The sequence below is a fragment of the Electrona antarctica genome (genome assembly GCF_951216825.1).
Source record: "Electrona antarctica genome assembly, chromosome: 20".
Taxonomy (NCBI): Eukaryota; Metazoa; Chordata; class Actinopteri; order Myctophiformes; family Myctophidae; genus Electrona; species Electrona antarctica.
Genome location: NC_136801.1, coordinates 34811151 through 34837354, shown reverse-complemented (window position 1 = coordinate 34837354; position 26204 = coordinate 34811151). Strand labels below are relative to the sequence as shown.

Sequence of the window (26204 nt, the reverse complement as noted above, 5' to 3'; positions counted from 1 at the left end):
AAAACACACTAATTTACACGAGTTCAAGGTCCCAGCCCAATTTACTAGAGTTCAAGGTCTTAATTGGCCTCATTTACTAGAGTTCAAGGTCCCAGCCCAACTTACTAGAGTTCAAGGTCCCAGCCCAACTTACTAGGGTTCAAGATCTTGGCCCCACTTACTAGAGTTCAAGGTCCCAGCCCAACTTACTAGAGTTCAAGGTCCCAGCCCAACTTATCGTACACACTGCATGATATTTGCTCCGATTATGCTGTCGGGGACCATTTTTGGCGCTCGCCGACAAAACTCCCGATGTGACGCAAGATCGGGCTTTGATCGCCGAGGTTTTGCTCGCTGTGTGTGAAAGGCTCTGCGAGAAGATATAGCGCCGATAAAAGCGCTCGCCCACGCCTTCCCGACCGGTTCTGAATATCAAGCAGGGTTGATATTTGGCTCTGTCGTCGACTGGACATCGTACAATATGAAATGGGTGGCGATCGCGTCCAGAGAAGTCCTGTATTACAGCCAATGAGAGCACAGGACAGCTGTGCTCACTGACACTGTCTGGGTCTGAGCACACTTTAGATTCCATGCACGGACAGAAGAAGCTGTGTCTTGCGTCATTTCCGTTTTTTTAGACAGCTGGTGGATGGAAATGAAGCTCCACCCACGCGGCAGATTGCCCTGTCGGCCAGATTCCCGGAAAAGCTTGCCCCAGCGGCAAACTTTTGGACCTTGTGCCCTCTCTCTCTCTCTGTGTGTGTGTGTGCGTGTGTGTATGTGTGTGTGCGTGCGGAGAGAGACGGAGAGTTATTTCATGAAAATCAAGATTTAACGTCATGTCTCGCTGCAGCCCCGTAGCCTACACGCTGCCTGTCACAAACATTTCGCCGTGTAGCCTGGCTATTCCTGTGTGTGTGGCATGCACGGATCAGAGAGAGAGGCGTCTGTGTCGGTCTCGCGCTTGTATCACGATATCCTATGCACGTGCGTGAGATGTCAAAATGAATTGGAATAAAAAACAAATGATGTAGCCTATTATGTACCGGGTCTGGATCGCATCTTGGTGAACTCTTGCAGTGCGTGATGCCTAATCAGCGACCAATCGTTTAGTGTAAAGCCACAACGATATAATGACAGTCGATTTAAAAAAAAAAAGACTCCTGTAGTGTGAAATACATAACGATCTGATGACTCGCCGACAACTTTAAAACTCCTACAGTGTGTAGGGGCCATTAGGGTTCAAGCCAGGTATTACTATAGAGTTCAAGGTCCCAGCCCAACTGGTGCGGTCTGACTCGGAGACTGTGAGGGTCTCTGAGGGCATAATAAATGTGGTCCTAGCATGACCATAGAAAGGTCATGCTAGGACTTTTGTTGGAGCTCCATAGACAGACATTGCTCTGCGACAATGGGCTACTTGACAAACGGAAAAATGTGACAATTTTTCCTGAAACTGTTGCGCACACACTTTTAGTTGCAAAGGTGAGTGAGTGTGTATATTAAAAAAGGAGTAGGCTATGCATGTCCCCACGGTTTCATTGGACACGGTGCTGGACCCTACCAAAATGGGGTAGGTAAGCAAAGCAAAGCAAAGCAAAGTTACTATATTTACCCAGGGTAACTGGACTAAGCATCAGATACTAGTTTACAGCCAGGCCCTGCTCATAGAACATTTCATGGTAGTGGTTCAATACCTTGCTCAAGGGCACTTCAGCGGTGGTAATTTTAACGTGCCGGTCCGGGGATACGAACTGGCGACCTTCCGGTATCAAGACCGCTCCGCAAACCGATCGCCCACTGCTGCCCCTGTCCCCGTAGGATAGAGCTAGGTTGTTCTCCTCTTGGGTGTATGCATATACATGCCATACTATAATAATTATTATTTTCAAAGGACAGTGTCAGTTCAAGACAGGAGATCTAGTTCTACCTGATATGTGTTTGTTTGGCAACAAGGTGGCTTCAATAGTTAGTGAAGCTTATGTGTTGAATAACAACCTGAGTGTCAAAACAAATATGTAGTCCTACATGATGAGTGATCAAGGAAGGTGTGACGCAAATTGCAAATTGATGCAAATTTGGCACCACCCCATGAACTGTCTGTCTGTCTGTCTGTCTGTCTGTCTGTCTGTCTGTCTGTCTGTCTGTCTGTCTGTCTGTCTGTCTGTCTGTCTGTCTCACCACTGATCAAGGAATCTCTGCATCAAACAATTGTGACACTGCATGTCACAAGACTCCAGACTCCCCAGGGTGTCTGGAGGGTCCGGGGAGGGGCCCTTCCGCTGCTGCTTCCGGTTCCTCACCTGACCTACCAGACGTACTCACTTGTGCACCCCGAGTTGTCATAGTTAACTTGCCACGTTCGCACAGGTTCTTCCTAATTATAGCCAGCATGGCTGGCTTAAGGTCTGCCGCCTTCACTGAGATGCCATTATCGGCGGCTACCTCCATTAGCTCTTGCTTGGTCATGTTCCCCAAAACCTCCTTATCATAAGACACGTCAACCTCGGTCTCTTTTTTTCCAGGTACCTCATGCTCGCAACACCTGAACCCCTAACTGCTCCCGATGTGCAGGTTGGTGCCTTGCATGGTTTCCACCACTATTGGTGTGTGAATGAGTGTGTGAATGGGTGAATGTAATGCACAATCTATGTAAAGCACTTTGGATAAAAGCTATATATACAGCTACATCTCAATGAATTAGAATATTGTGTAAAAGTTCATTTTCTCCCGTAAAATAATTCAAAAAGTGAAACTTTCATATATTCTCAATTCATTGCCATGAATGCCAACATGTACTATGACATACTGAAGCAGAGCATGATCCCCTCCCTTTGGACACTGGTCCGCAGGGCAGTATTCCAACATGATAATGAACCCAAACAGACCTCCAAGATGACCAATGCCTTGCTAAAGAAGCTGGGGGTAAAGGTGAAGTACTGGCCAAGCATGTCTCCAGACCTAAACCCTATAGAGCGTCGCAGTCCCGCCCCCTACCATGGACCAGGAAATGATTCTCCGTTCATTTTCCTCATAGACATTTCAGAAAGTATTTATTTAAAGACGTTTACTCCGCGGACAAAGCCAACTCGAGTCGTGACAAATCATGACAACAAACACAATTTTTTGGGCCGAACAAATAATTAGAAGGAAGAAAAAAACGGCAGGTTACAACACTTTTCTTGTTGTTTTTCTTTTTTGTAATTATTTGTTTGGTCCAAAATATTGTTTGTGTTGTCATGAGTTGTCACGACTCGAGTTGGCTTTGTCCGCGGCGTAACCGTCTTTAAATAAATACTTTTTGAAATGTCTATGGGAAAAATGCATTGGGATTCATTTCCTGGTCCATGGTAGGGGGTGGGACTGCGACGCTCTATTGAGCATCTCTGGATCATCCTCAAACGGAAGGTGGAGGAGTGCAAGGTCTCTAGCCGCTGCCACACGGTCGAAAGAGCTGCCCACGTTCTCGGCTGCGCGCAGCTTAAAGCTTGAGTTTTTAGACAGCTGGTGGATGGAAATTAAGCTCCACCTCCGCCGAAGACTTGCGCGACGGCCAGATTCCCGGAAACGCTCTCCTCCGCTCAAGTCTTCAGCGGAGGTGGAGCTTAATTTCCATCCACCAGCTGTCTAAAAACTCGGAATTTAAGCTGCGCGCAGCTTAAGAAGTGCGCAGCTTAAGACCGTTTTGCGCTAAGGTGTGGAGACGGTGTCTAACATCCACCAGCTCCCTGATGTCATCATGGAGGAGTGGAAGATGACTCCAGTGGCAACCTGTGATGCTCTGGTGAACTAAAAAGTAATGGTGGCCACACAACATATCAACACTTTGGCCCAATTTGAACATTTTCACTTAAGGGTGTACTCACTTTTGTTGCCAGCAGTTTGGAATTAATGTCTGTGTTTTTTTTTGTTATATTGAGGGGTAAATAAAATGATATTGTGGTAAATTATGAATCATATAAACATATATTATAACTACCTGGACATACAATGATAAAATTAGACTGCTACAAACTGGGGTTTCATTGAAGTAAAGTGGAGATTTTAGACGACTCCTATTTACCATGAGTAAAGTATCCTATTTACCATGACCAAAAGGGGCTATTGTTAACGTCTGAGCTAGCAACACCTTACAAGGACAGGATGCAAATCCCTTTGTTCTAAGTTTGTTTGAAGCCCACAGAAGGTGTGAAGCAGACGGCTAGTTTTACTGCAGTATCTTATTTCGGCTTGAGTCAATGCATGTTGACTTTAACTTTCTATATTTCTAAGTTGGATTGACTTTCTTAAAAAGTCTTAAAACACTCTTCTGTTATTATGGAATAAAGATAAACGCTAGGAAACGAATATATAGACTGGTTACTAAACTATGAGTGCCTTCAGTAACTAATCTAAAATGTACTCTTAACACAGGGTATTTCAGGAATATAGTGTTATGTATCAAGCTCATTCATTTCTTAAATATAGTCAGTTCAGTTTTATATACTTCTGTTTAGTTTCATAATTCTGTTTAGTTTCATATAGTTCTGTTCATATATTTCCGTTAGGTTTATATCTTCATTGTACCTTTAATTCATTATTGTGGTATTATTTCTTGCTCCGTTAAAAGTATTCTCATTTCACCAATGGAACAAATGTTTACCATAAGACTTGCCTTTTGTCTAGAAATGCCCGCCTCTAACAGGAAGCCAGGCTCAGACCTCATTGGTTAGAAGTCAGGAAGTGTTTATGCCCAGAGAGGGGAGGGACCTTCTGGGAGGAGGCGAATCTTGAGTATTTAATACCATGTAATGTCAACATTCAGGGCTGTATCGACTTATTCTCAATTTGGACCGGAGGCTAATAAGAGACAGACCACAGCGTGTACTTTTCACATGCATGTTCTGTTACGACCCTGACTCTCGTGTTTAACAAATAAATGCGAATGTCATGAGACCATCATCACGGGTTTTTCTTTGTTCTTTCTCCTGCTCCGTCCGAGGCGACACACACACACATCGAGATTCCACAATATCCAAGCTGTACACTGACTACTTCCCATTGTATCAAAGTGTCATTTCTTCAGTGTCTCATGAAAAGATGGGGTGTGTACTCACTTGTGAGATACTGTACATCACATGCTCAGCCAATCAAATCATCGCATTCCGTTGTTCAACAATGTGGAAAAAGAAAAAAAAAGGTTGGAGACTATATAAGAAATGCTGTCCTGCCCCAGAGAGAGACAGCATGGAGGCTTACTGCAGAGCGTTGCTACTCGTCCTCTTCTGCCTGAGCGAGGCCGAGGCCATGCCGGCCGACGCGCAGCTCCAGCTGACCGTCAACAATCTGGAGAGCCACGGGGCGGCGGTGGAACTGAGCTTCGACTTCGAGCACCACCAGGACCAAGGCACGGCGGTGGAGCTGAGCGACGAGCACCACCAAAACACGGGTAAGGATGGTCGAGATGCTGATGCTTGTACAAAACGCGTGATTTAAACCTATAGAACACTAAACACGGCTGATTTTCACCCGGACAATTACTGTATATTTGTGTATTTTTCTTAATGTTGTCGATGTCTGAGGTGTTTGGGTGAATTTCACCCGTGTTTAGTGATAAGAAAATCCCATACACCCACAGGATTATTTTTTTGACTGGATTATCACATGGTGAGAATGGTTTTCCCAGCTTCAAAATTTGTTTTTTTTAAGGAATATCCTACTATAAATGCGCCACGTGTCTGTGTGCGTGCGTGTGTGCGTGCGTGTACGGTTGTAATGCACGTAACTCGAGAACCGTTTGACCCACCGACTTCACATTCGACACACACGTTCCACACCCCCACAGTCGGTCGGACCCAAGGTTCTCCAGAACCACCACAAAACAGACGTACAGGTCTAGTTTGTTAAATAATTAAGCAATATTACACTCGAGGGTGTGGGTTAACGTGATTATTGCCACGACAGGGATGCGGTGAGGAACGAGACGAAGTCGAGTTCCGCAAGCATCACTGCTATTTTTGAAAAAAAGTGAAAATTAAATTAAAAAAAATAATATATATATATATATATATATATATATTTTTTTAAATAATTTGGGGACCCCCTAAAATAATTTGGCGACCCCCCGAGGGGTCGCGACCCACGGGTTGAGAACCCCTGCGGATATAGATGGATGGATTGATACGGACTGGCCACTGCATGCATGCGTACCGTCACTACCGTGTGCCCGCCGCCCGATAATTCGGCTACATTTCAACCTATAGCATTTGATGGAGGGATAATCAAATCATAGTTGATACACCCCAATGACATACCAGACACTTCACATGTTATAGTGAATTATGACAATCTCTTGAGAATTGGCCGAGCAATGGCTTAATTAACCAGCAGTGTCCAACACTCTGCAGCCACATTGAGGCACCTCGATTTGTAGCATTTGCCATTACTTAAATAAGACACACCCACACATTACCACACGCAAAATAGGTCCCATAGTGTGAATAGAGGGTATGCGCATGCATAAAGTGAATGGCAGATCAGGTGACAAAGTGAATGTAATGTTTAAAGTCATTTCATGCAATGAAATAGGACTTTTCTGTTTGGATGTATCGGCTGTCAAGGCCAGAAAGTAGTTTTTTGCCACTCGGTACGCATTCCCGCATAACTTCCTGGTATGATGATGTCACGCGCATACCCTCTATATAGCTGCTTGTTATTATGATTGATTCTCCTTCTGTTCTTACAGGTTGTAAATTGAAGAAAGAACAGCTACAGGACCAGCAGACTAACCATAACAACGTGAAGAACGAGAAAGACCAGTTGCAGAACATGTTTGACCAGTTGCAGACTAGTTTTGACCAGGTGCAGACTAGTTTTGACCACTTGCGGAGCAGTCACAACAGCCTTACTGCAGAGAGAGACCAGTTGCAGACTAGTTTTGACCAGTTGGAATCCAGCCATAACAACATGACTACTGAGAATGACCAGTTTCAGACTAGTTTTGACCAGTTGCAGACTAGTTGTGACCAGTTGGAGTCCAGCCATAACAACATGACTACTGAGAATGACCAGTTGCAGACTAGTTTTGACCAGTTGCAGACTAGTTTTGACCAGTTGGAATCCAGCCATAACAACATGACTACTGAGAATGACCAGTTGCAGACTAGTTTTGACCAGTTGCAGACTAGTTGTGACCAGTTGGAGTCCAGCCATAACAACCTGACTACTGAGAGAGACCAGTTGCAGACTAGTTTTGACCAGTTGGAGTCCAGCCATAACAACCTGACTACTGAGAAAGACCAGTTGCAGACTAGTTTTGACCAGTTGCAGACCAGCCACAGCAACCTGACTACAGATAATGACCAGTTGCAGACTAGTGTTGACCAGTTGCAGACCAGCCACAGCAACCTGACAACAGAGAATGACCAGTTGCAGACTAGTTTCGACCAGTTGCAGTCCAGTCATAACAACCTGGCTACAGAGAATGACCAGTTGCAGACTAGTTTTGACCAGTTGCAGACCAGCCACAGCAACCTGACTACAGAGAATTACCAGTGTCAGAGAAGATATGACAACTTGAATACCCAGAATGGCCAGTTACAGACCAGTTTCGACCAGTTGCAGACCAGCTGTAGCAACAGTACGGACCTGAAGAGGAGGCTGTGTGGTCAGTGAGACATTTCTGTTTTTATGCATTAAGTTATGTCATGATTGTTCATCAAGTCATTAAGTAGAGAAAATCCAAAAAAGAAAACTGTGGCTAACATAATTATTTTTGTTGTGTTAGAATCCTATGGAATGACATTTGATGGCGGTGTGTGTTATTACATCTCTGCTGAGAATGAGTACAAATCCTGGGAGGACAGCAGACAGGACTGTAGAGACAGACAATCCGACCTGATCATCATAGACAGCCAGGAAAAGCAGGTATGGTGTTTGTGCGTGCGTGCGTGCGTGCGTGCGTGCGTGCGTGCGTGCGTGTACATAAATGGAATATACGCATGGTTTGCCGATATCCGATATCGATATTGTCCAACTACTAATTTTCGTTGCAGACATCAACCGATACCGATATTTGCGGTCGTGGAATTAACATATTATGCCTACTTTTATTGTGATGCCCCGCTGGATGCATTCATAAATGTTATAGGTTTTCCAAATTAAAATAAACATTAACATAAATTCGGTAGACATTTTAATTAATTAAACCGATAAATGAATTACATTTTTATGCAAAATATCGGCCTGTAATATCGGACATCCATATTAACCAGGAAAGTCCGTACTATACAGTCAGTGTCGCATTGGTGGTTTTAAAGACGTCACACACACGTCGCTTAATTAACACCTAAACTACACAGGTCACACAATGGTCCATTGATATGCATCTAGGATCGGTTCCATGCACACTCAGTCGGCAGCCTTTGTAAACGTCGAGGTGCAAAAATTTAGCGTCGTTTTTAATCAGGGAGACCGGCGCAACATTGTGTACAGGTTGTACTTCAGAAACCACAAGCTTTTTGTTTGTGTCCAGGACTTTGTTGAGAGAGTTTGTTTGTGTCCAGGACTTTGTTGAGAGAGTTTGTGCAGGACTTTGTTGAGAGTTTGTTTGTGTCCAGGACTTTGTTGAGAGAGTTTGTTTGTGTGCAGGACTTTGTTGAGAGGGTTTGTTTTTGTGTCCAGGAATTTGTTGGGAGTGTGTTTTCCAGAAACGACATCCTGTGGATCGGTCTGACTGACAAAGACGAGGAAGGCACCTGGAAGTGGGTGGATGGAACACCACTGAGCACAACAACGTAAGACCTTACTATAACAGGATAAGTGACGTAGCCGTAAAGACAAGCTTACCTTAACTCTGTCCAGCTTGCCATAGCCGTAAAGGCGAGTTTTGTTTAATGTGCGATTGATTATAATCAAGCATTTTTAGCTAGCTCCAGGCCGCGATCAATAATCCTGTGCGTCTTTATATGCATTAATGGCTCATCTGCAAAAAATGCGATATTCTGCGCTTGATTAGAGCTTAATTTGACTTAGTTATGATTTTAAAAAGCTATCACGCTAATATACAGGCCCCAGGTGACTGTTGTGAGCTAGCCAACTTTCAGTTCCTGTTCAAACTGGTGTAAACATCTGGTAGCTTTTTGGAGAGGTTATCCAAAAACGTCTGGCACTGGCCCCAACCCCATCTGGTGGCCACACGGCGTAATAGCACTTAAGGTTAATTACTAATAATAACAACAACAATAATAGGCCTAATAATAAAACGCATTGTGAGCTTGTAGACCGGCTATTTTCAAATGGCCAACAAAATGTACATGTGGAGTAAAAGTACAATATTTGTATCTGAGGTGTAGTGGAGTAAAAGTATTGGAAATTGTAAATACTCAAGTAAAGCACAAACACCTCAAAATTGTACATTACTTCAGTAAATGTAGATAGTTACTTTCCACCACTTTGTCCACCGTTGCTTTCACTTCAAGTGATTTTTACTAGTTGACTAGTTGCCTAGTCGACTAGTTGTTTAACTACCTATTATGTAAAAAAAAAAACATATATATATTTTTTTTTAAATAATATTTGTGCACATTGGTGACTATAATCTAGCATTCTAGTTGATCTTGAGGCCTACAAAAAGTCAACTAGTACCAGCAAGGTCAACTAGTGGATTTACTAGTCGACTAGTTGAATAGTCAACTATAGCCCCATATGTGCCCTCTCCCTACGCTCATTCTGTAGCTCCGAGATGACGTAACACCCACCGCGGTTCATAAATGGCGCATGTTTCCACAAGGAATGCTTCTTACCCTTTTCTGCACAATGAATTCAAAAAGTGAAGGGCTAAAAAAGTTTTACACTAATTCAAACTTAGCATCGGCCAAGAAAATCCAACTTTACACGGTTACAGTGGTTGTTTAGCATGTTTTTCAAGGAAGTTGAAAAGCTTTAGCGCATCCCCGGCGCCTCCCCTGGTCGAAAGTAGAATAACATTTCCAACTGACTTCAGTTCACTCGACATGCACGCGCACACCTTCCTTGATAAACATGGAAGCGGCTGACTAAACAACCGCTGTATGCTCGTGTAACCGTTTAAAGTTGGCCGTTGCTAAGTTTGAATTAGTGTAGAAAAGGGTTCATTGTGCAGAAAAGGGTAAGAAGCGTTCTTTGTGGAAACATGCGCCGTAATACATCTGTATTACACAAGTCGATGGAATGTCAACGTTTGCCATTTATCTTCTATAATGGTACTACATGAATACAGCATGGATCATCAAATGGTGGTCCGTGGCTGAATAAATAATGGGCCTTGATATGAAAAAGGTTGAAAACCACTGCATTAAAAACTTGAAATATACAATACACAACACAAAACAAGGAGCTTTATATTGCTCCAAAAGTGTCAGGCAGGCATGTAAGTGTATATGCAAAGTTCCTCAGTGCACACAGAGTGAACTCAAATTGGTACACTCGTGTCCATATTTCACTTTTTGAGTGGTGTAAACCACTCCTACAACTGGCTTTGTTAGTTTACGTGTCTGTCTGTCTGTTCGTATCAAAAAAATGAGCATGGTTGCTATGGTCACCCAGTTCACACGGGTGTGATTTCATTACGTCAGACATTACGTCAGACCACAGCTGATCAGTCTATAAGACCTTACACCACTCAGTTCACACGGGTGTGATTTTTTTTTTATATATCTACAGGTACTGGGCACGTGGTGAGCCTAACAACCACATGACAGGTGGTGTGGGTGAAAACTGCGCTGCAGTCCGCCGTCATGCCGATATGACTCAAGGTGGATGGATGAACGACAGACCATGTTCTCGCTCCACTGTGACGGCACGCTGGATGTGTGAAAGACTCAACGTCTTCTGAGTTCTGACATATCATAATGGGAGGGGTTTTTCCTTACTGGGCGGGGTTTTCCTTTTTCTTTTGCATGACTTGGGCGTGTTATAATGAAGTAGACTAGAAAAGCATTCCAGCAGCAACAGGCGGCCTGGAGGCCACATGCAACCCCCACCATCACTTAATGCGGCCCGCAGGTTAATATCCCAACATTGATATATCATTGATTTCAGCTAATTACTAGTGTTAAAATGTATTTGTTATGAACAGCAGATTAATCGTGCATCCCTACATATTATTGCTAATAGCTACTTTAAGGGGAAAAAAATGTTTATTTTCATTTATCAAACCATTTTCAAAATAATTGCATAAATAAATACAAAATCAAAGATATAATAAATATATAAGCACGCATTTGAAGAAGTGGTGAAAGTTGTGATCTTGTAGATCTGATATTCTCACTAGTTTGGGTTTAGCGTGTTTGATGTAAAGTTTGTGTCTTTAATAAATAAAGTTTCCCATGGATATACAGTGATACGAATGATACTTATCTTATTACTATTATTAAATGTATAATCAAATTACACTTTCATAACATAGAATGCAACACATTCTGATCAAATTACACTTCCATAACATAGAATGCAACACATTCTGATATACGGTTGTATTTATGATAAGACAAATGCCAATCTATAATGAGTTTAATTAATTTAAAACAATTCTATAATGAGTTGCGTGTCTTAACCAATTACATCATGAGATTTTACTGAGCCTTGATTGAGCTGAGGAATTAAAACACCAAGTAAAGTGTTGTGACATCATGGTTCAAATTAAACTAAAAGTCTCTGAAATCAAAATAGATCCAATTAAAGTTATTATTCCGTTAATGTCCATTTTTATCCCTGGCTCTGAAGACCTGCAACATTGGTGCAAAGAGCATGTCGCATTAATGCCATCTAGTGGTAGACTGACGACCATGCAGTCTAATGCAAAAATGTAATTTAACCCTAGAACACTAAACACTGATTTTCACCCAGACAATAATATTTTTGCAATTTTCAAAATGTTGACGTCTGAGGTGGGTGGGTCTTTCAGTACCTTCATGGTGAAAATCCCATACACCACAATGGACTATTTTATTTTCTTCACTGGACCATTCTCACATGTCTTAGGACTGGGGGGAACAAAGGAGAAGGTCCCAACTTCCCAACTGCAATTTTTGGCGGAAGAAGAAACAAACAGACAAATACAATAAGGGATCAATGTCCCTTCGGGCTTGGCCCCTAAAATATATAAATAACTAGATAAAGTGCCTCTCGGGGCACAGGTCTCCACCAGGGCAGGTCAGGTTGTGGCCTCCTGGTGGCGCTATAATAGGCCAATGTGAAAAGGGTGCCATTTCTTCAAATGGCATTTGAATGATTTGAGGCATTTTGTTCCAAAAATGTGTCCACCTGTTGCCTGTCCTGTTGAAAAGGGTGGGATATATTCCTCAGCCTAGTAGGAAAGTGCGTGAAAAATTTCACGTAAATTGCAAGCTGCGTTCATGATTTGAGGTGTTTTGTTCATAATGGGCCAATCCTGCAAACTTTGAAAGCCAATGTTAGCCAATTAGGATGCAATATGAAATATCGGACAGATCCATCTTGAACACATAGGCATAGTGTGTAACGATTTGCGGGATATTTGGACAGAATCTGGAGGAGTAATAGCAAAAAATGTGAGGAAAATACACACACTCACTCCCTAAAACCCTAACCACACCATGGGGTTGACATGCAACTCCTTGCAACATGCAACTGCATTGGTGTGGTTTGTTTTGTTGCAAGGAGTTGTGACTAGTTGCAAGGAGTTGCAGCTGGTGTAGTTTGGGCCTTAAATGCATACCGTGACTTCTTGGGACAAATGTGACAAAGCGCCAAACGTTTGACCGAGGCACCAGCGAGCGAGCAGAGCGTTGTCAAGTCCGATTCAGCCGACTCAGCTGAATCGGCGAAAAACAAGTCAATCTAGGAAAGTAAAGTGTTGCATCGCGAGCTTGTAGATCGGCAATTGTTTGTACAAACAAACTCCTACTCCAACTCATCACGGGGCGAGATGATAGAAAGTTACGGCTTAACTACATATTTAGGCTGAGATCACTCTATTAATCACTTTGAACTCCGACACATCACAGACCACTAGTTTTCCTCCAATCACGGACGTTATCGAATGTAACTCACTGTCAGAAACGACAGTCACATCCCCGACAGAATCGCCAGGGTGGTCCGTTTATTTTTGGAACACCGTTCTTATATGACGTGATTCTAAGATGACCCTGTGAGATTTCCAATAGAAAAAAAGATATACTTCTGTGACCCAGAGGACAACGCAAGTGGTGTCAGAGGACTTTGGTACTCTTCACCCCACCCCTACAATTACAATTACCCCACCCCACCACTAGGGGGCATCTTGGCGAGGGAAGAAAAACTTTGCATTTATGTAGGTATGAGATATTTTTTGAGTGGTGCTAGCCATTAGAGCAGCTGTGTGTGTGTGTGTGTGTGTGTGTGTGTGTGTGTGTGTGTGTGTGTGTGTGTGTGTGTGTGTGTGTGTGTGTGTGTGTGTGTGTGTGTGTGTGTGTGTGTGTGTGTGTGTGTGTGTGTGTGTGTGTGTGTGTGTGTGTGTCGGTCTGTCTGAGCACAGAAATAGCCAAAATGGGGAGAATAATAAATAAAATCAATGTTAAAATGTACATTCCTCTGTTTATTCTTTTATGATGAAGCCGTGAACGTACAACCATTACGGGGTTTCCCCCGGTATGAGTGTGACAGGTGGTCAGGTGGTCCCGACTGACGTCAGGATACTTGTGTTTCCTTCTCTTCCAACGTGGCCCTCGGCATTTAGTCGCCATCGTGGCGATCTAACGGAGGGCCACCCTCGTGGTCGTCGTCGTCGTCGCCCAGGGCAACGGAGAAGGTTTTCTTTCCTTTCCTCTGGACGTGATCTTCATTACGCTTCTCTAGAGCTACGATCTGGAGAGAGGAGGAGACAGAACAAACACGGTCAGTGGCCACAAAGACACATCACTGTCTGCCTTCATTCAAAATGTATGCTTTGAGAGTGTGTGTGTCTCACTCCAACACGCGACATTCACAGAGAAACAACAACAAAACGGACCGTTTGACGTTGGATGCGAGCATGCCGCCAAGCTCGCGAGATTCTAGTAACAGACACTTCGCAATGTCCAATGTGTGTGTGTGCGTGCATGTGTTCGTGCATGTGTATACAGACCTGGGACATGAACTCGGCCTCGTCGTCCTCAGTGATGGTGAGGTTCAATCCTGTTACCGAGTTGAACAGGTCGTACACACTCATCGCCTCTAACACGCCTTGCTTCTGGAAGAACTACGCACACGCACACGCACACACAGAGTTATTAAACATGTGTTTATTTGTGTTGGCAGGTTGTGCATATTAGTGCTTTATATCACTGCTTTAGCGTAACTAGCTTAGCCTTCTTCAAAAACATGTGTTGTTACAGTAGGTCGTCTCTGTTTTGGGCTGAAAATCTCAGATATCAGGATTCAAATTCAAAAATATGAAAAGAAGCATATCTACAAGCTCGAAACGCGGCACGTTCTGCTACTTTTGATTGATTAATTTACGGAAAAAAGAAAGAAAACATACAAACAAACAAAAAATACACAAAGTAGAGATAAGATGTTTCAGGCCGACACTATAGCAGCTCATAGCAGGGGTTCTCAACCTGGGGGTCGCGACCACTCGGGGGGGTCCCAAAATTATTTTGGGGGGTTCCAAAATTATATTTAAAAAAAAAATACAAAAATAAAAAAGGGGGGTTTTGGTTGTTATTTTTTTTTACAACTGAATGGCTGGGAAATGGAAATGTAGGCGTGGCGTAGGTCGCGAGACATGGCCAAATATTTTCCGGGGTCCCCAGTCAAAACGTTGAGAACCCCTGGCTTATAGCAACAACTACACACAGAGGTGTTCAGTCTACCTCTCTCGTTTGTATTAGTCATTTTATTGTGCATTTGGTATTTCGTAAATAAAAGATCATTGCCATTTGAATTCAAGTCAAACAATAACAAGGACATTTGGTTACCGTGGCGACGTTGTGGCAATCTCTGAAGAGGAACTCCAGACCATGTGGATGCTTCGGTTCCACCGACTGACTCACGTCTATGACAAACACCTGTGATACAAGATACACAACATTAAATACACACTACTAACACACACCTGTGATACAAGATACACAACATTAGATACACACTACTAACACACACCTGTGATACAAGATACACAACATCATATACACACTACTAACAAACACCTGTGATACAAGATACACAACATCATATACACACTACTAACAAACACCTGTAGGAAATGCACAACATTATATACACACTACTGACTCACATCTAAAACACACATTAGCACAATGTCACAATTACACATAGCCGGGGCGCCCGCTGGCCTAGAGATCCAGGCGCATGCCACATATAGGCTCTGGCCTGACAGCGCGTTGCGTGTTCGAGTCCCGTTCATGACGACCTTTGCTGCATGTCTCTCCCCTTCTCTCTCTCTTTCCTGTCTATCTTCACTTGTAACTATCAATAAAGGCGAAAAGCCAAAAACAAATTCTGGTCTAGAGGGGCGGGTGCCGGCGAGTACAAGGCGGTGGACCTTATTGGTTGGAGTGGCCAACGCCTTGTTTCTATAAGAGTGGCCCTTAGAGAGTATTTGTGCTGCCAAATCTCATCCTTGTATCACAACCTGAAAAATTAAATCACTATCTGGTCTGCTAAGGTGGCTGCCATGTTGAAGGTTATGGTCGCCATCTTGGAATTTTGAGTGGCCCAGCGCCTTTTTCCACAAGAGTGGCCCTTAGAGAGTATTTGTGCCAAATGCCATCCTTGCATCACCAAGTGAACGATTATATCATTAATCCGCCCCAGTAAAGGTCACTCAACACAGAGTACATCCTCAAGAAGGCGCAGCAGCGACTGTACTTTCTGAGTCGACTTAAAACTAAAAGAAAGTACCAAGTGGACTTGTATCGCTGTATAATTGAAAGTGTCTTAAAACCCTCTTGTGGCCGTGCCTAATTAACAGTGGATTGTGCCTTCAGCCAGCATTATTCATATGTTTAATTTGTCATTTTAATGCCAATAGAAAAATCCACGATATACACACTATATCTCATTTTGACGGGGCAAGACTATAGTATTGGGACAATCAGTCCTGATGGTGGCAGTAACGTCACCATTTTGCCGATTCTGACCAAAGAGAGCGAGTGAACGATGACCACTTCCGGTTTGGATCAAAATATCCGGTAGTATCTTTGCTACTGTGCAACATCATCAGATGTCCGGAATGCTAAACTATCATCGTATTTTTCATAACTAAGTCAAATTAAGCTCTAATCAAGCCCAAAACATCGCATTTTACGCAGCGATGCATGCGCGATCACGCGCGTGTGTGATCGACCGTGCACGCGCGGATTTCGGCCGGTTTTAGGAAGATTACATCGGCCGTTAGCCAAATTAGCCAAAAAATGCTAAATTTTGCGACAATAAGCTCCCGATTATTGGGAATCAATCGATTACGTCCATTACGTCAGTGGCCATAAGGGATTTATTGATTTCATTACGTCAATTACGTCAAGGGCCATAAGGGGGTTAACTGGCTGTATCACAGTGTGGTACGGTAACACGACTGCTCAGGATTGCAACAGGCTGCAGAGGACCGTTAAAACAACAGCTAGAATCATCGGCACAGCATTACCTAGTCTCCATAACATCTACATCACACGCTGTACGAAAAAAAAGCCCACAACATCATTAAAGACACCAGCCATCCCGCAAATACCCTGTTCCAACTACTCCCTTCCAAAAAACGCTACCAGAGCATCAAATCTCGTACCATCCGTCTCGGTAACAGTTCCTTCACTTCACACTGCACTTTATTTTGTTTTTGTGTTCTTTCTTTTGCACTATAGCTGTTTGTTTTTGTCCAGTTTACACTGGTGTATACAAGACAGAGTGCTCGGAGCAAAATAATTTCATTGTATTTATACTCTGTATTTATACATATGACAAATAAACCTGAACCTGACACTAATGGGTTTCCCCAGGCTATTCTTTTTAACCCTTATAGATCTTTAACTCTTGAGCGAGTAAAATGAAACCAAACGGACCCGTAAGAGTTACATTATTGTTAAAAACATCTGCATTACTTAATTTAAAAGAACTCTAGACAATTAGAGGATGTAGAAGAATTGTTATTTTGATAAACGTTTGCCAAAAGCATGGAATTGTAGACAAGATCTTATCCAACGCCTATTCTTTAGTTTTGTGTCTGAGAGGATAAATGTCAAATGGTGGTCCGTGGCTCAAAAGACGAATAAATAATGGGCCCTGAAATGAAACAGGGGTGAAAACCACTGACCTACACACATGGTCACCATCATGATATTTTGATGGTTAATTGTGATTTAACGATTTAATTGTGTTTCATGTCTGAACACTGGGACATATAGACTGGGATAAAACACATTTCTGTTTGGCTTTTAGGATTCATAAACAAAGGTTGCACAGGTCAGATATGAAATAGCTGATCTACATACAAGCTCATAGTGTCATATGACGCGTTATGAGCTTGTAGATCGACCACACAAACACGCACGCACACACAGACAGTACCTTGCCATCGTGCCAAAGCATGTTATATTCACTGAGATCAGCATGGACCAAGTTACATTGCTGATAGAGAGTCTGCATCATCTAGAGAGAGGGAGAGAGAGAGAGAGACATCAAGTTACATTGCTGATAGAGAGTCTGCATCATCTAGAGAGAGAGAGAGAGAGAGAGACATCAAGTTACATTGCTGATAGAGAGTCTGCATCATCTAGAGAGAGGGAGAGAGAGAGAGAGAGACATCAAGTTACATTGCTGATAGAGAGTCTGCATAGAGAGAGACAGAGACATACAGTACACTAATTTCAAATAATTTGTATTTTATTTGTAAGAAATTGTCAAGTAAAATTGCATGATCGTGACAAACAACCGATACGAGTGTACCTGATTCCGATCGACTAAAACTATGACGGGAAATGTTCGGGTACAGGCTTTAGTTCCGACATACTATTGGTCCTACTGTCATTAGACCGGCGACAACCTACCTCAAACCCTAACCAAACCATAACGGTTATGGTTAGGGGTTTGAGGTAGGTTGTCCCGTGCTCCGCATGTCCGACCGTTGTTTCCACATGTCGACCTTTGGTGTGTCAGGATCTGCGTGTGCATCCCAAATGCACATTTGCCCAGTACATAGCCTACTGCAGGCCTGGTTGACTAGATTTATCAGACATTTTGAAGGTTTTGCTTCTGAAATGATCCATTATTTATATGGAGAAATCCTGTCATTTAACATGCATCTCAATGGAGGACAGCTTGACCTGTCTCTTAGCTGCTAACGTGCCTATTGGACAAGGACGGGTTGGGGAGGGGCTTAGCGAAGGGCTAATTGGGGATCCTTGACATGAAAAGGCTTGAGGTCCACTAATAGAAACATAGGTTTGTTTTTCTTCAGAAAACTGTTAGGATAGAATGGACATTTGTAGAACCTGGTGTCTGGTCTCAATGGGTTGACACAGTGCCTGATGGTAGGTGTACAGCAGTAGGTTGTCTTACATGTAGGACCTGTTAACCCCTTTTGGTGTTAACATTATGTTATGCTTTAGCTATTGAGAAATAGCAGATCTACAAGCTCGTAGCGCGCCACCGAGTGGCACGCTACGAGCTTGTAGGTCTGCTATTTTTGAAAAATAGCAGAACCACTGACATAGAAACATAGCTTTTTCAGAAAACTGTCAGGATGTAGAAGACATTTTTTAGAATCTGATCTCAGGTCAAAATGGGTTAAGGCTCTGTTCCATTTAGAGTACAGCAGTAGGTTGTCTTACATGTAGGACCTGGTGGTAGGCCGTCTTCATGTCCTCAGCTCCCAGCCTGACGTCTTTCAGTTTAGGGGCAGGGATGTGATCCTTACCGATGAAGGACATCACCAGGATGTGCCTCTTCAACAGCACCACCTCTGGACACAGGATACCCGCCTTCTTCATTCTGCGCGCACGCACGCACGCACACAGACACACTCCTTAACATTTCTGACACTCTAAGCGTTCATGGCAGGGGTAAGTCTCAATGACACCCGTATTAAAACATCTGAATTCATGATTCCCTCTTGTCCATCCTCGTCTTGTGTTAATATTGTTATTGACAAATTCCCGCCTTCTTCATTCTGCGCGTGCGCGCGCAGAATGAACACATTCTGCACACACACACACACCCACACACACACACACACACACACACACACACACACACACACACACACACACACACACACACACACACACACACACACACGAAGCCACTAGGACCTGAGGCCGATTCTACGAATGCCTTCTATATCATGAGTTCTCACACACTCGGCACGCTGTGACGTGCTGTGCCCTGTCACAAAATGTTTTCAGATGGGGGGTCCGCAGAGAAAACACTCATGTCTCTTGACATGTAAATGTTTGAGGGTACTTACTCTTATGCTTGTGTGCTAGTAATGTTTGCAATTGCAAACCTTTGATGAATTCTGGCGATGATTTTTATTGGGGCCGAAGATATAAAAAAGAAAATCGCAATATGAACTAACTGTAGTTTCCAGATCACAGAGACTGCAATTCGAGGAGGAGCAAAATATACTTCTTAAATGGTTAGTTCAGATTTTTGGACTTAAAGCTGTAGGAAATACATTAATATAGTGGTTGTAAAGGGATTCATTGATTGAGTCCCGTGTTGTGTCCTACTTACTTCACAGGTGTTACTGAATTAAGGCTCTGTTCCATTTAGAGTACAGTGGTTGTCAAACTTTTTAATTTCAAGAACCCTCATAACTCTCAGAGTTATAGACCCGTACAGGGCCATTTGGAACCCACTCAAGGACACTTTGAGACCCACTGGTGTAGCAGAGTGTTTCCAGTGAGCCAACATGCACAATAGCAGCACCCTGACTCTGTTTGACCAGAATGGAACAGAGCCTTCATTAGTATCAGCAGTAACACCTGTAAAGGAAGTAGGGAAGGGGCCCAAGTTCTTTCCAAATTGGCGATGTGTGTGTTAAATGGTAAATGGTGCATTTAATTATATAGCACCTTTATCCAAGGCGCTATACATAGATTCCCATTCACACACACATTCACACTGATGGCAGAGGAAACCATGCAAGGCACCAACCAGCACATCGGGAGCAATTAGGGGTTCAGAGTCTTGCTCAAGGACACTTCGACACTAACTCTGGGGCAGTGTTGATTTTTGACAGCAAATTTTGATTTTAGTTTTAGTCATAGTCTGTTGAATCGTTTATTTAGTTTTAGTCACATTTTAGTCACCTGGAATGTTTTACTGTTAGTCTAGTTTTAGTCGACAAAATCTACTGTTGATTTAGTCGACTAAAATGTATTTTGGTGGGCCTCGATGCCGCCGTAATGACTGATTTTACACATGCTGAAAATAGCCGATCTACAAGCTCACAACGTGTCGTTGTGAGCTTGACGATCGGCTATTTTCAGCATGCAACAAGTGTAAAATGACTTATACTGGATGTCTTGTCCACTAGTCCCTTCCTAACATTTCAGTCTAGATGTTATTTTTTGACGAAATTGTCAATAAATGTAGTCTTAGTTTTAGTCATCATAGCTTAGTTTCCATTTAGTTTTCGCCAGTGAAAAAGTCGAGGAACATTTGGAAACCGTACCTGGCGAGGTTGTGCATCTCTTTCTCGGCCCACAGCTTGATGACCTTCCTGGGGTTGAGCTTGCTGAAGCGGTCCCTGAAGCGGTAGTCGTCCTTGATGTACTTGTCCCGGTTCTTGAACTCGTTGAGGGTGGTCTTAAACACCTTCAGCACCACCTCCTTTGGAACACTCTGCTCCTCCATGCTGGGGGGAGAGAGAGAGAGATTACTACAGTTGGGTGCCACCGATATTGTCCCTTATCATTTGACCCATTTAGGCCTGACCTCAACATTTTAAAAAATCCTTCTAAATCCTTCTAAATAAATATTTTCACGATTTTTCAAAAATAGCAGATCTACAAGCTCATAGCGCGCCACCGAGTGGCGCGCTATGAGCTTGTAGATCTGCTATTTTTCAATAGCTAAATTATAACAATGTTTAAAACACCAAAAGGGGTTCCCGCCCAAAATGGGTTAACTGTCCTTTTGCGCAGATCACGCAAAACTCAGCAAAAAGAAAAGGACAATATCGATGGCCTCCAACTGTATGCTTGCACAGATTACTATGCTTGCGAGGACATCAGCCGTTTAGCATGTTTATCTTTTTTTGGTGCAATTGTTTTTTTTTCTCCGTAATCCTGAAGCCTGAACATAGCCGATCTACAAGCTTGCACATCTGCTATTTTCTGTGCACAACACTGGCCCGCAACCAAGTATAAGTCAGGCTTAACTCTCTAACCCCTAAAACCGCTAATCCAACCGTGAAGTGCTTAATCCTAAACCTAATCCCAACCTGAAACTTTTCAGAATTGTACCTCACCGACTTTTTGTCACCACGTACACAGCTATTCACAGTTAACCACGTTCAATATACATTGAAGTATATTCGTTAAAAGGCAAATTGTTGCATGCTGTGTGCTGCGTGTCTCACCTCCCTCCATTGGCGTGGAACACGACAGATTCCTTTCCGGTGGCGATGCATCCATTGATGTGTTCCAGAACCCCACTGTTCACCATCTTAAACATCAGCAGGCGAGTACGAGAGTCTACCGCTTGTTCCTGGATGACGGAGAGAGACACAGAGACAGACAGGGACACACACAGAGAGACACAGAGACAGACAGGGACACACAGAGACAGAGACAGACAGGGACACAGAGAGACACAGAGACAGACAGGGACACAGAGAGACAGATAGGGACACAGAGAGACACAGAGACAGACAGGGACACAGAGAGACACAGAGACAGACAGGGACACACAGAGAGACAGAGACAGACAGGGACACAGAGACACAGAGACAGACGGGGACACAGAGAGATACAGAGACAGACAGGGACACAAAGAGACATAGAGACAGACAGGCACACAGAGAGACCAAGAGACAGACAGGAACACAAAGAGACACAGAGACAGACAGGGACACAGAGAGACACAGAGACAGACGGGGACACAGAGACAGACAGGGACACAAAGAGACAGAGACAGACAGGCACACAGAGAGACAAAGAGACAGACAGGAACACAAAGAGACACAGAGACAGACAGGGACACAGAGAGACACAGAGACAGACAGAGAGGAAGGACACAGATACAGACAGGGACACAGAGAGACACAGAGACAGACAGAGAGGAAGGACACAGAGAGACAAATGGTTTAGCTGTGTTGACCGAGGTTTGTCAGAATGTGTGTGCTTGCATGCATGTGTGAATGTGTGTGTGAATAGTGCTTCTTGCAAGTACATGTGTTTGCTTGCATGTATGTGTGAATGAATGTGCGCGTGCGTGCGTGCGTGCACTCACAGCAGTGGAGTGCTCCTTCTTCTCGTGCAGCCGTGCGCTGCGTCTCTGCTCGCTGTAGCAGTGCTGCTTCAGAGAGTTGTACACCTGGTTGGACAGCTTCAGGTCCATGATCAGCCCGTCACCGACATGCACACATGGAGCAAACTGCAGAGAGGGAGACAGAGGGAGAGAGACAGAGACAGAGAGAGAGACCGAGAAAGTGACAGTCAGTGAGACAGACATATAGAATGCAACGGTTACAGACAGACAGACAGACAGACAGACAGACAGACAGACAGACAGACAGACAGACAGACAGACAGACAGACAGACATCTTACATTGTCCATGCGTGCAGCGTTTTTGCGTCCACACACAACCTCATCGTGTTTGGTTGTGATGTTCTTTCCCTTTCCTATGAAACCCTTCTTGGACGTCACCTGAGGCTTGTCTGCAACACAAGCAATCATGTTTTAATTTACATTATGATTTTTTTTAATCTCTTTTCTAAGTCAAGTCAAAAATGAGAGAGAAAGAGAGAGAGACTCACAGAGGACTAATAGAGGACTCAAATGATGATTAAACTCAAATGTAGCACGATGCTCCGGTTAGCAGATCACCGTGTTTCAAAAAAAAAAGTCAACAAACAAACAGAACACGGTGACATGCATGCTGATCTTCCTTAATAATAAAAAAGCTTAGCCCATGCGTCCAGTGGCTTTATAGGTATAGGTTGCTCAGATCTGGACTGGCCTGTTTTGGACCGGCGGACCCCTGTACTGTAGACGCGCAGATGCATGCATGCAGATGCGATGCGTTGTTTATTTATGATTAAGCCTACAACAATTTATTTATTTATTGTTGCTTTTTTGTTACAAAAGGAGCATAAATACATGTATACCATTCGTCTACCAACTTTAATTATGTAGCCTATAGGCCTACATGCATATTACATTTGGGGTAGCCTATTCAAAAGATTAACCGTTACCGACATCCCTATAGTTCGAACTGGCGACCTTGCGGTTACCATCCGGCCACTCTACCCCTAAGCCACTGCCGCCCCATCTAACAAACAGACACATTGAGCAAAATGGTACCTGGTTTGTAGGGGTTGTATCTAACAAACAGACACATTGAGCAAGGCAGTAGGAGTCGGGGAAGGGAATGGTACCTGGTTTGTAGGGGAAGGGAATGGTACCTGGTTTGTAGGGGTCATATCGGGTGTCCTGCCAGTCCACCTCGTCATCAGAGCTCTCACTGTCCTCATAAGGATGGACCTTCAGGTAGTTCTCAAAGGAGATGGAAACTGTGCGCACACATACACGCGCGCGCGCGCGCACACACACACACACACACACAGACACACACACACACACACACACACACACACACACACACACACACACACACACACACACACACACACACGTTTTCAAAAAGTGGTCCTTGAGGGGGTTCCAGGGGGTCCACAGCTGATGATGATGGAGAGTTGACAATTATAGATCTTGAGAGTACACTCTCAAGAGTGAAATTGTTGTTAAACATGTGCATTACTTAATTCACAAGAAGCCTACACAGAGTAGTAGTAAGTAAGTAGCCTTGCCGAGCCATGAGGCCCATAGGGCAGGAGCCTATCTCCTGTTTCTGTAGCGTGAGGCAGCTTGATGTACAAGTACACCCCCTGGACATGACGCTAGTATGTCGCAGGGACTTACCCCCAATCCAACCCTTGATGCCAAGTGTCAAGCAGGGAGGCACTGGGTCCCATTTTTTAGAGTCTTTGGTATGACCCGGCCGGGGATTGAACCCGACCTCTCAGTCTCAGGGCGGACACTCTAACCACAAGGCCACTGAGCTGGTTCCCTACACAGAATGTAGGGAAAAAAAGTGTTATTTTGATGGGTTTGGCTGTTATCTATCCTAATGCTATCTTATCAAATAATGTCAAAATATTCTAAGTTTTGGGTTTGAGAGGCTACATCTCATCAAATGGTGGTCCGTGTACATAATTACATAATTAATTATATAATTAATACATAATTGACCTGGGTATGAAAAGGGTTGAAAACCACTGCCTTTCAATAATAGATTTTATCGGTTAGAAGTAGAAAAATAAATCAGCATCGGGTCGTAAGTTATCGGGTCTGTCAAGATCACATGACTGGCGCTCCTCACCAGCCGTTTAACTATGGTCTGCTTGGACACGCCCCCCGTCCCCCCCGTCCTCACCCTTGCTGTCTCCGTTAAGCTTCTTCTCCTCCAGACGCAGCTGGGTATCGAACTCGTGGTCAAACTCCATCTGCATCATCTGGGCCATCATGAGGTCACTGTCCGTCTCTGGTTCTGTGTCGCACGACAACAACACGTCTACACTGGTACTGAGGAGAGGAGGGGAGGGGGGAGGAGAGAGGAGAGGAGGGGGGGGGGGGGGGGGAGAGAGGAGAGGGTCATATGTTATACACAGGCCCGCACATAAGTGGTGTGCCAGTGCGCATGCATCGTCAAAATGATTGCAGATTGATCAAAGGCATCCAAGGGTCTTGTTCACGAGTGAGGAGAGGACAGAGAAGGAGATCAGCCGGGGGAATCGGAGCGGCAGGGGCAGTATTGCAGTCGCTGTACCGCACTGTTGTGACGAAAAGATAGCTGAGCCAGAAAGCAAAGCTCTCTGTCTACCGAGCAATCTTCGTTGGCCTTGGAACGCCTCAGGATCCCCCAGGAAGTTACTAATGTTGCTCTGGAGAGGGACGTCTGGAACACTGGTGGAGCTGTTGCCCCCGCGACCCGACTACGGATAATCGGTTTAAGATGGATGGATGACATTCAGTGATCAGTATGATCAACATAAGAACATTCTATAATGGCGTCTTACTTAGACAGTGCTTCCAGGTCGTAGTTCTCATCGTCCAGTTGCTTGGCGAGCTCTTCACTCATCACATCAGTCAGAGAGCAGCTGGGGGTCTACACGGGACGCCCCCATGGGCTCTGAAACACATACACACACACATATACACACAAACAGAGTGTTACAGAGGCTCCACTTAGAGGTAAGTCATGGGATCTACAAACCTACAAGTGTTCATCATCATCATCATGAATCAACTAGTAATCACCAGATCAATCATTCATTGCGATAAAATACTTTATTCAATATCAGTGTTAAATAGCTCTATATTGTGAATAAACAAATCATTGCTACAGTGTCATTAAAAAAGTATCACCTGCATGGAAAGCATTATATAGAAAGTAGCTCATAATAGCATGTCTGAGTTTTATGAAATTAGAAAGAGGATAATTCAATCTTTTCGTATAGCTACAATGTTGGCTGCACGATTTTGCCTAAAAAAAAAACCTCGATTTTTTTCTCTGAAACCTCGATTTCGGTTTCGATTTCGATTTGTTTTCAGTAAAAGAAATACATTGTCTCAAAATGTTTTTATTTGTTTTAAATGCAAACAAATGTGAATTTTCCTATTGGAATAAAGTCCAAACCTTAAAAGGATCCCTGGCTACAAGACAAATATGCCTTAAAACATTACACTTGCCCTCTATGAATAAAAATAAATAAAAATATCAATATTTAATTTCTTTCATAAATAGAGAATATTTCAATCAATAGGGACTGCTCCCATCGCAGGTTGATATATGTCCATGTGTGGTCCAGCCCTATAGAATGCATATGCTAATAAAAACAACTTAATACTTCCTAAGAATACTTTTTATTAGCATGTGCATTCCATACATTCCCTGGGGCTGGACAACACATGGACTGGACATGTCATATGACATCCTCAACTTGCGACAGGAGCTGTTCCT

At 43.6% G+C, this 26204-nt stretch overlaps 2 protein-coding genes across 2 annotated transcripts; one reads left to right on the top strand and one right to left on the bottom strand.

Moving 5' to 3' along the window:
* Positions 1-5185: 5185 nt before the first annotated feature.
* Positions 5186-11329, top strand: LOC306913563 (uncharacterized protein). Its single transcript, XM_079490312.1, has 5 exons — positions 5186-5407; positions 6704-7624; positions 7745-7884; positions 8641-8753; positions 10660-11329. Exons 1-5 carry the CDS (start codon positions 5206-5208, stop codon positions 10829-10831), a joined length of 1548 nt encoding a protein of 515 aa, XP_079346438.1. The 5' UTR covers positions 5186-5205; the 3' UTR covers positions 10832-11329.
* Positions 11330-13529: 2200 nt separating this feature from the next.
* LOC306913566 (serine/threonine-protein kinase RIO3-like) lies at positions 13530-25373 on the bottom strand. Its single transcript, XM_079490315.1, has 12 exons — positions 25261-25373; positions 24618-24766; positions 23587-23694; positions 22730-22839; positions 22411-22554; positions 21539-21666; positions 20630-20812; positions 18783-18942; positions 17521-17601; positions 14916-15005; positions 14081-14194; positions 13530-13821 (listed from the first exon to the last, which is right to left on the bottom strand). The coding sequence occupies exons 1-12, from the start codon at positions 25320-25322 to the stop codon at positions 13690-13692; spliced, it is 1461 nt and encodes a 486-aa protein (XP_079346441.1). The 5' UTR covers positions 25323-25373; the 3' UTR covers positions 13530-13689.
* Positions 25374-26204: the final 831 nt, after the last annotated feature.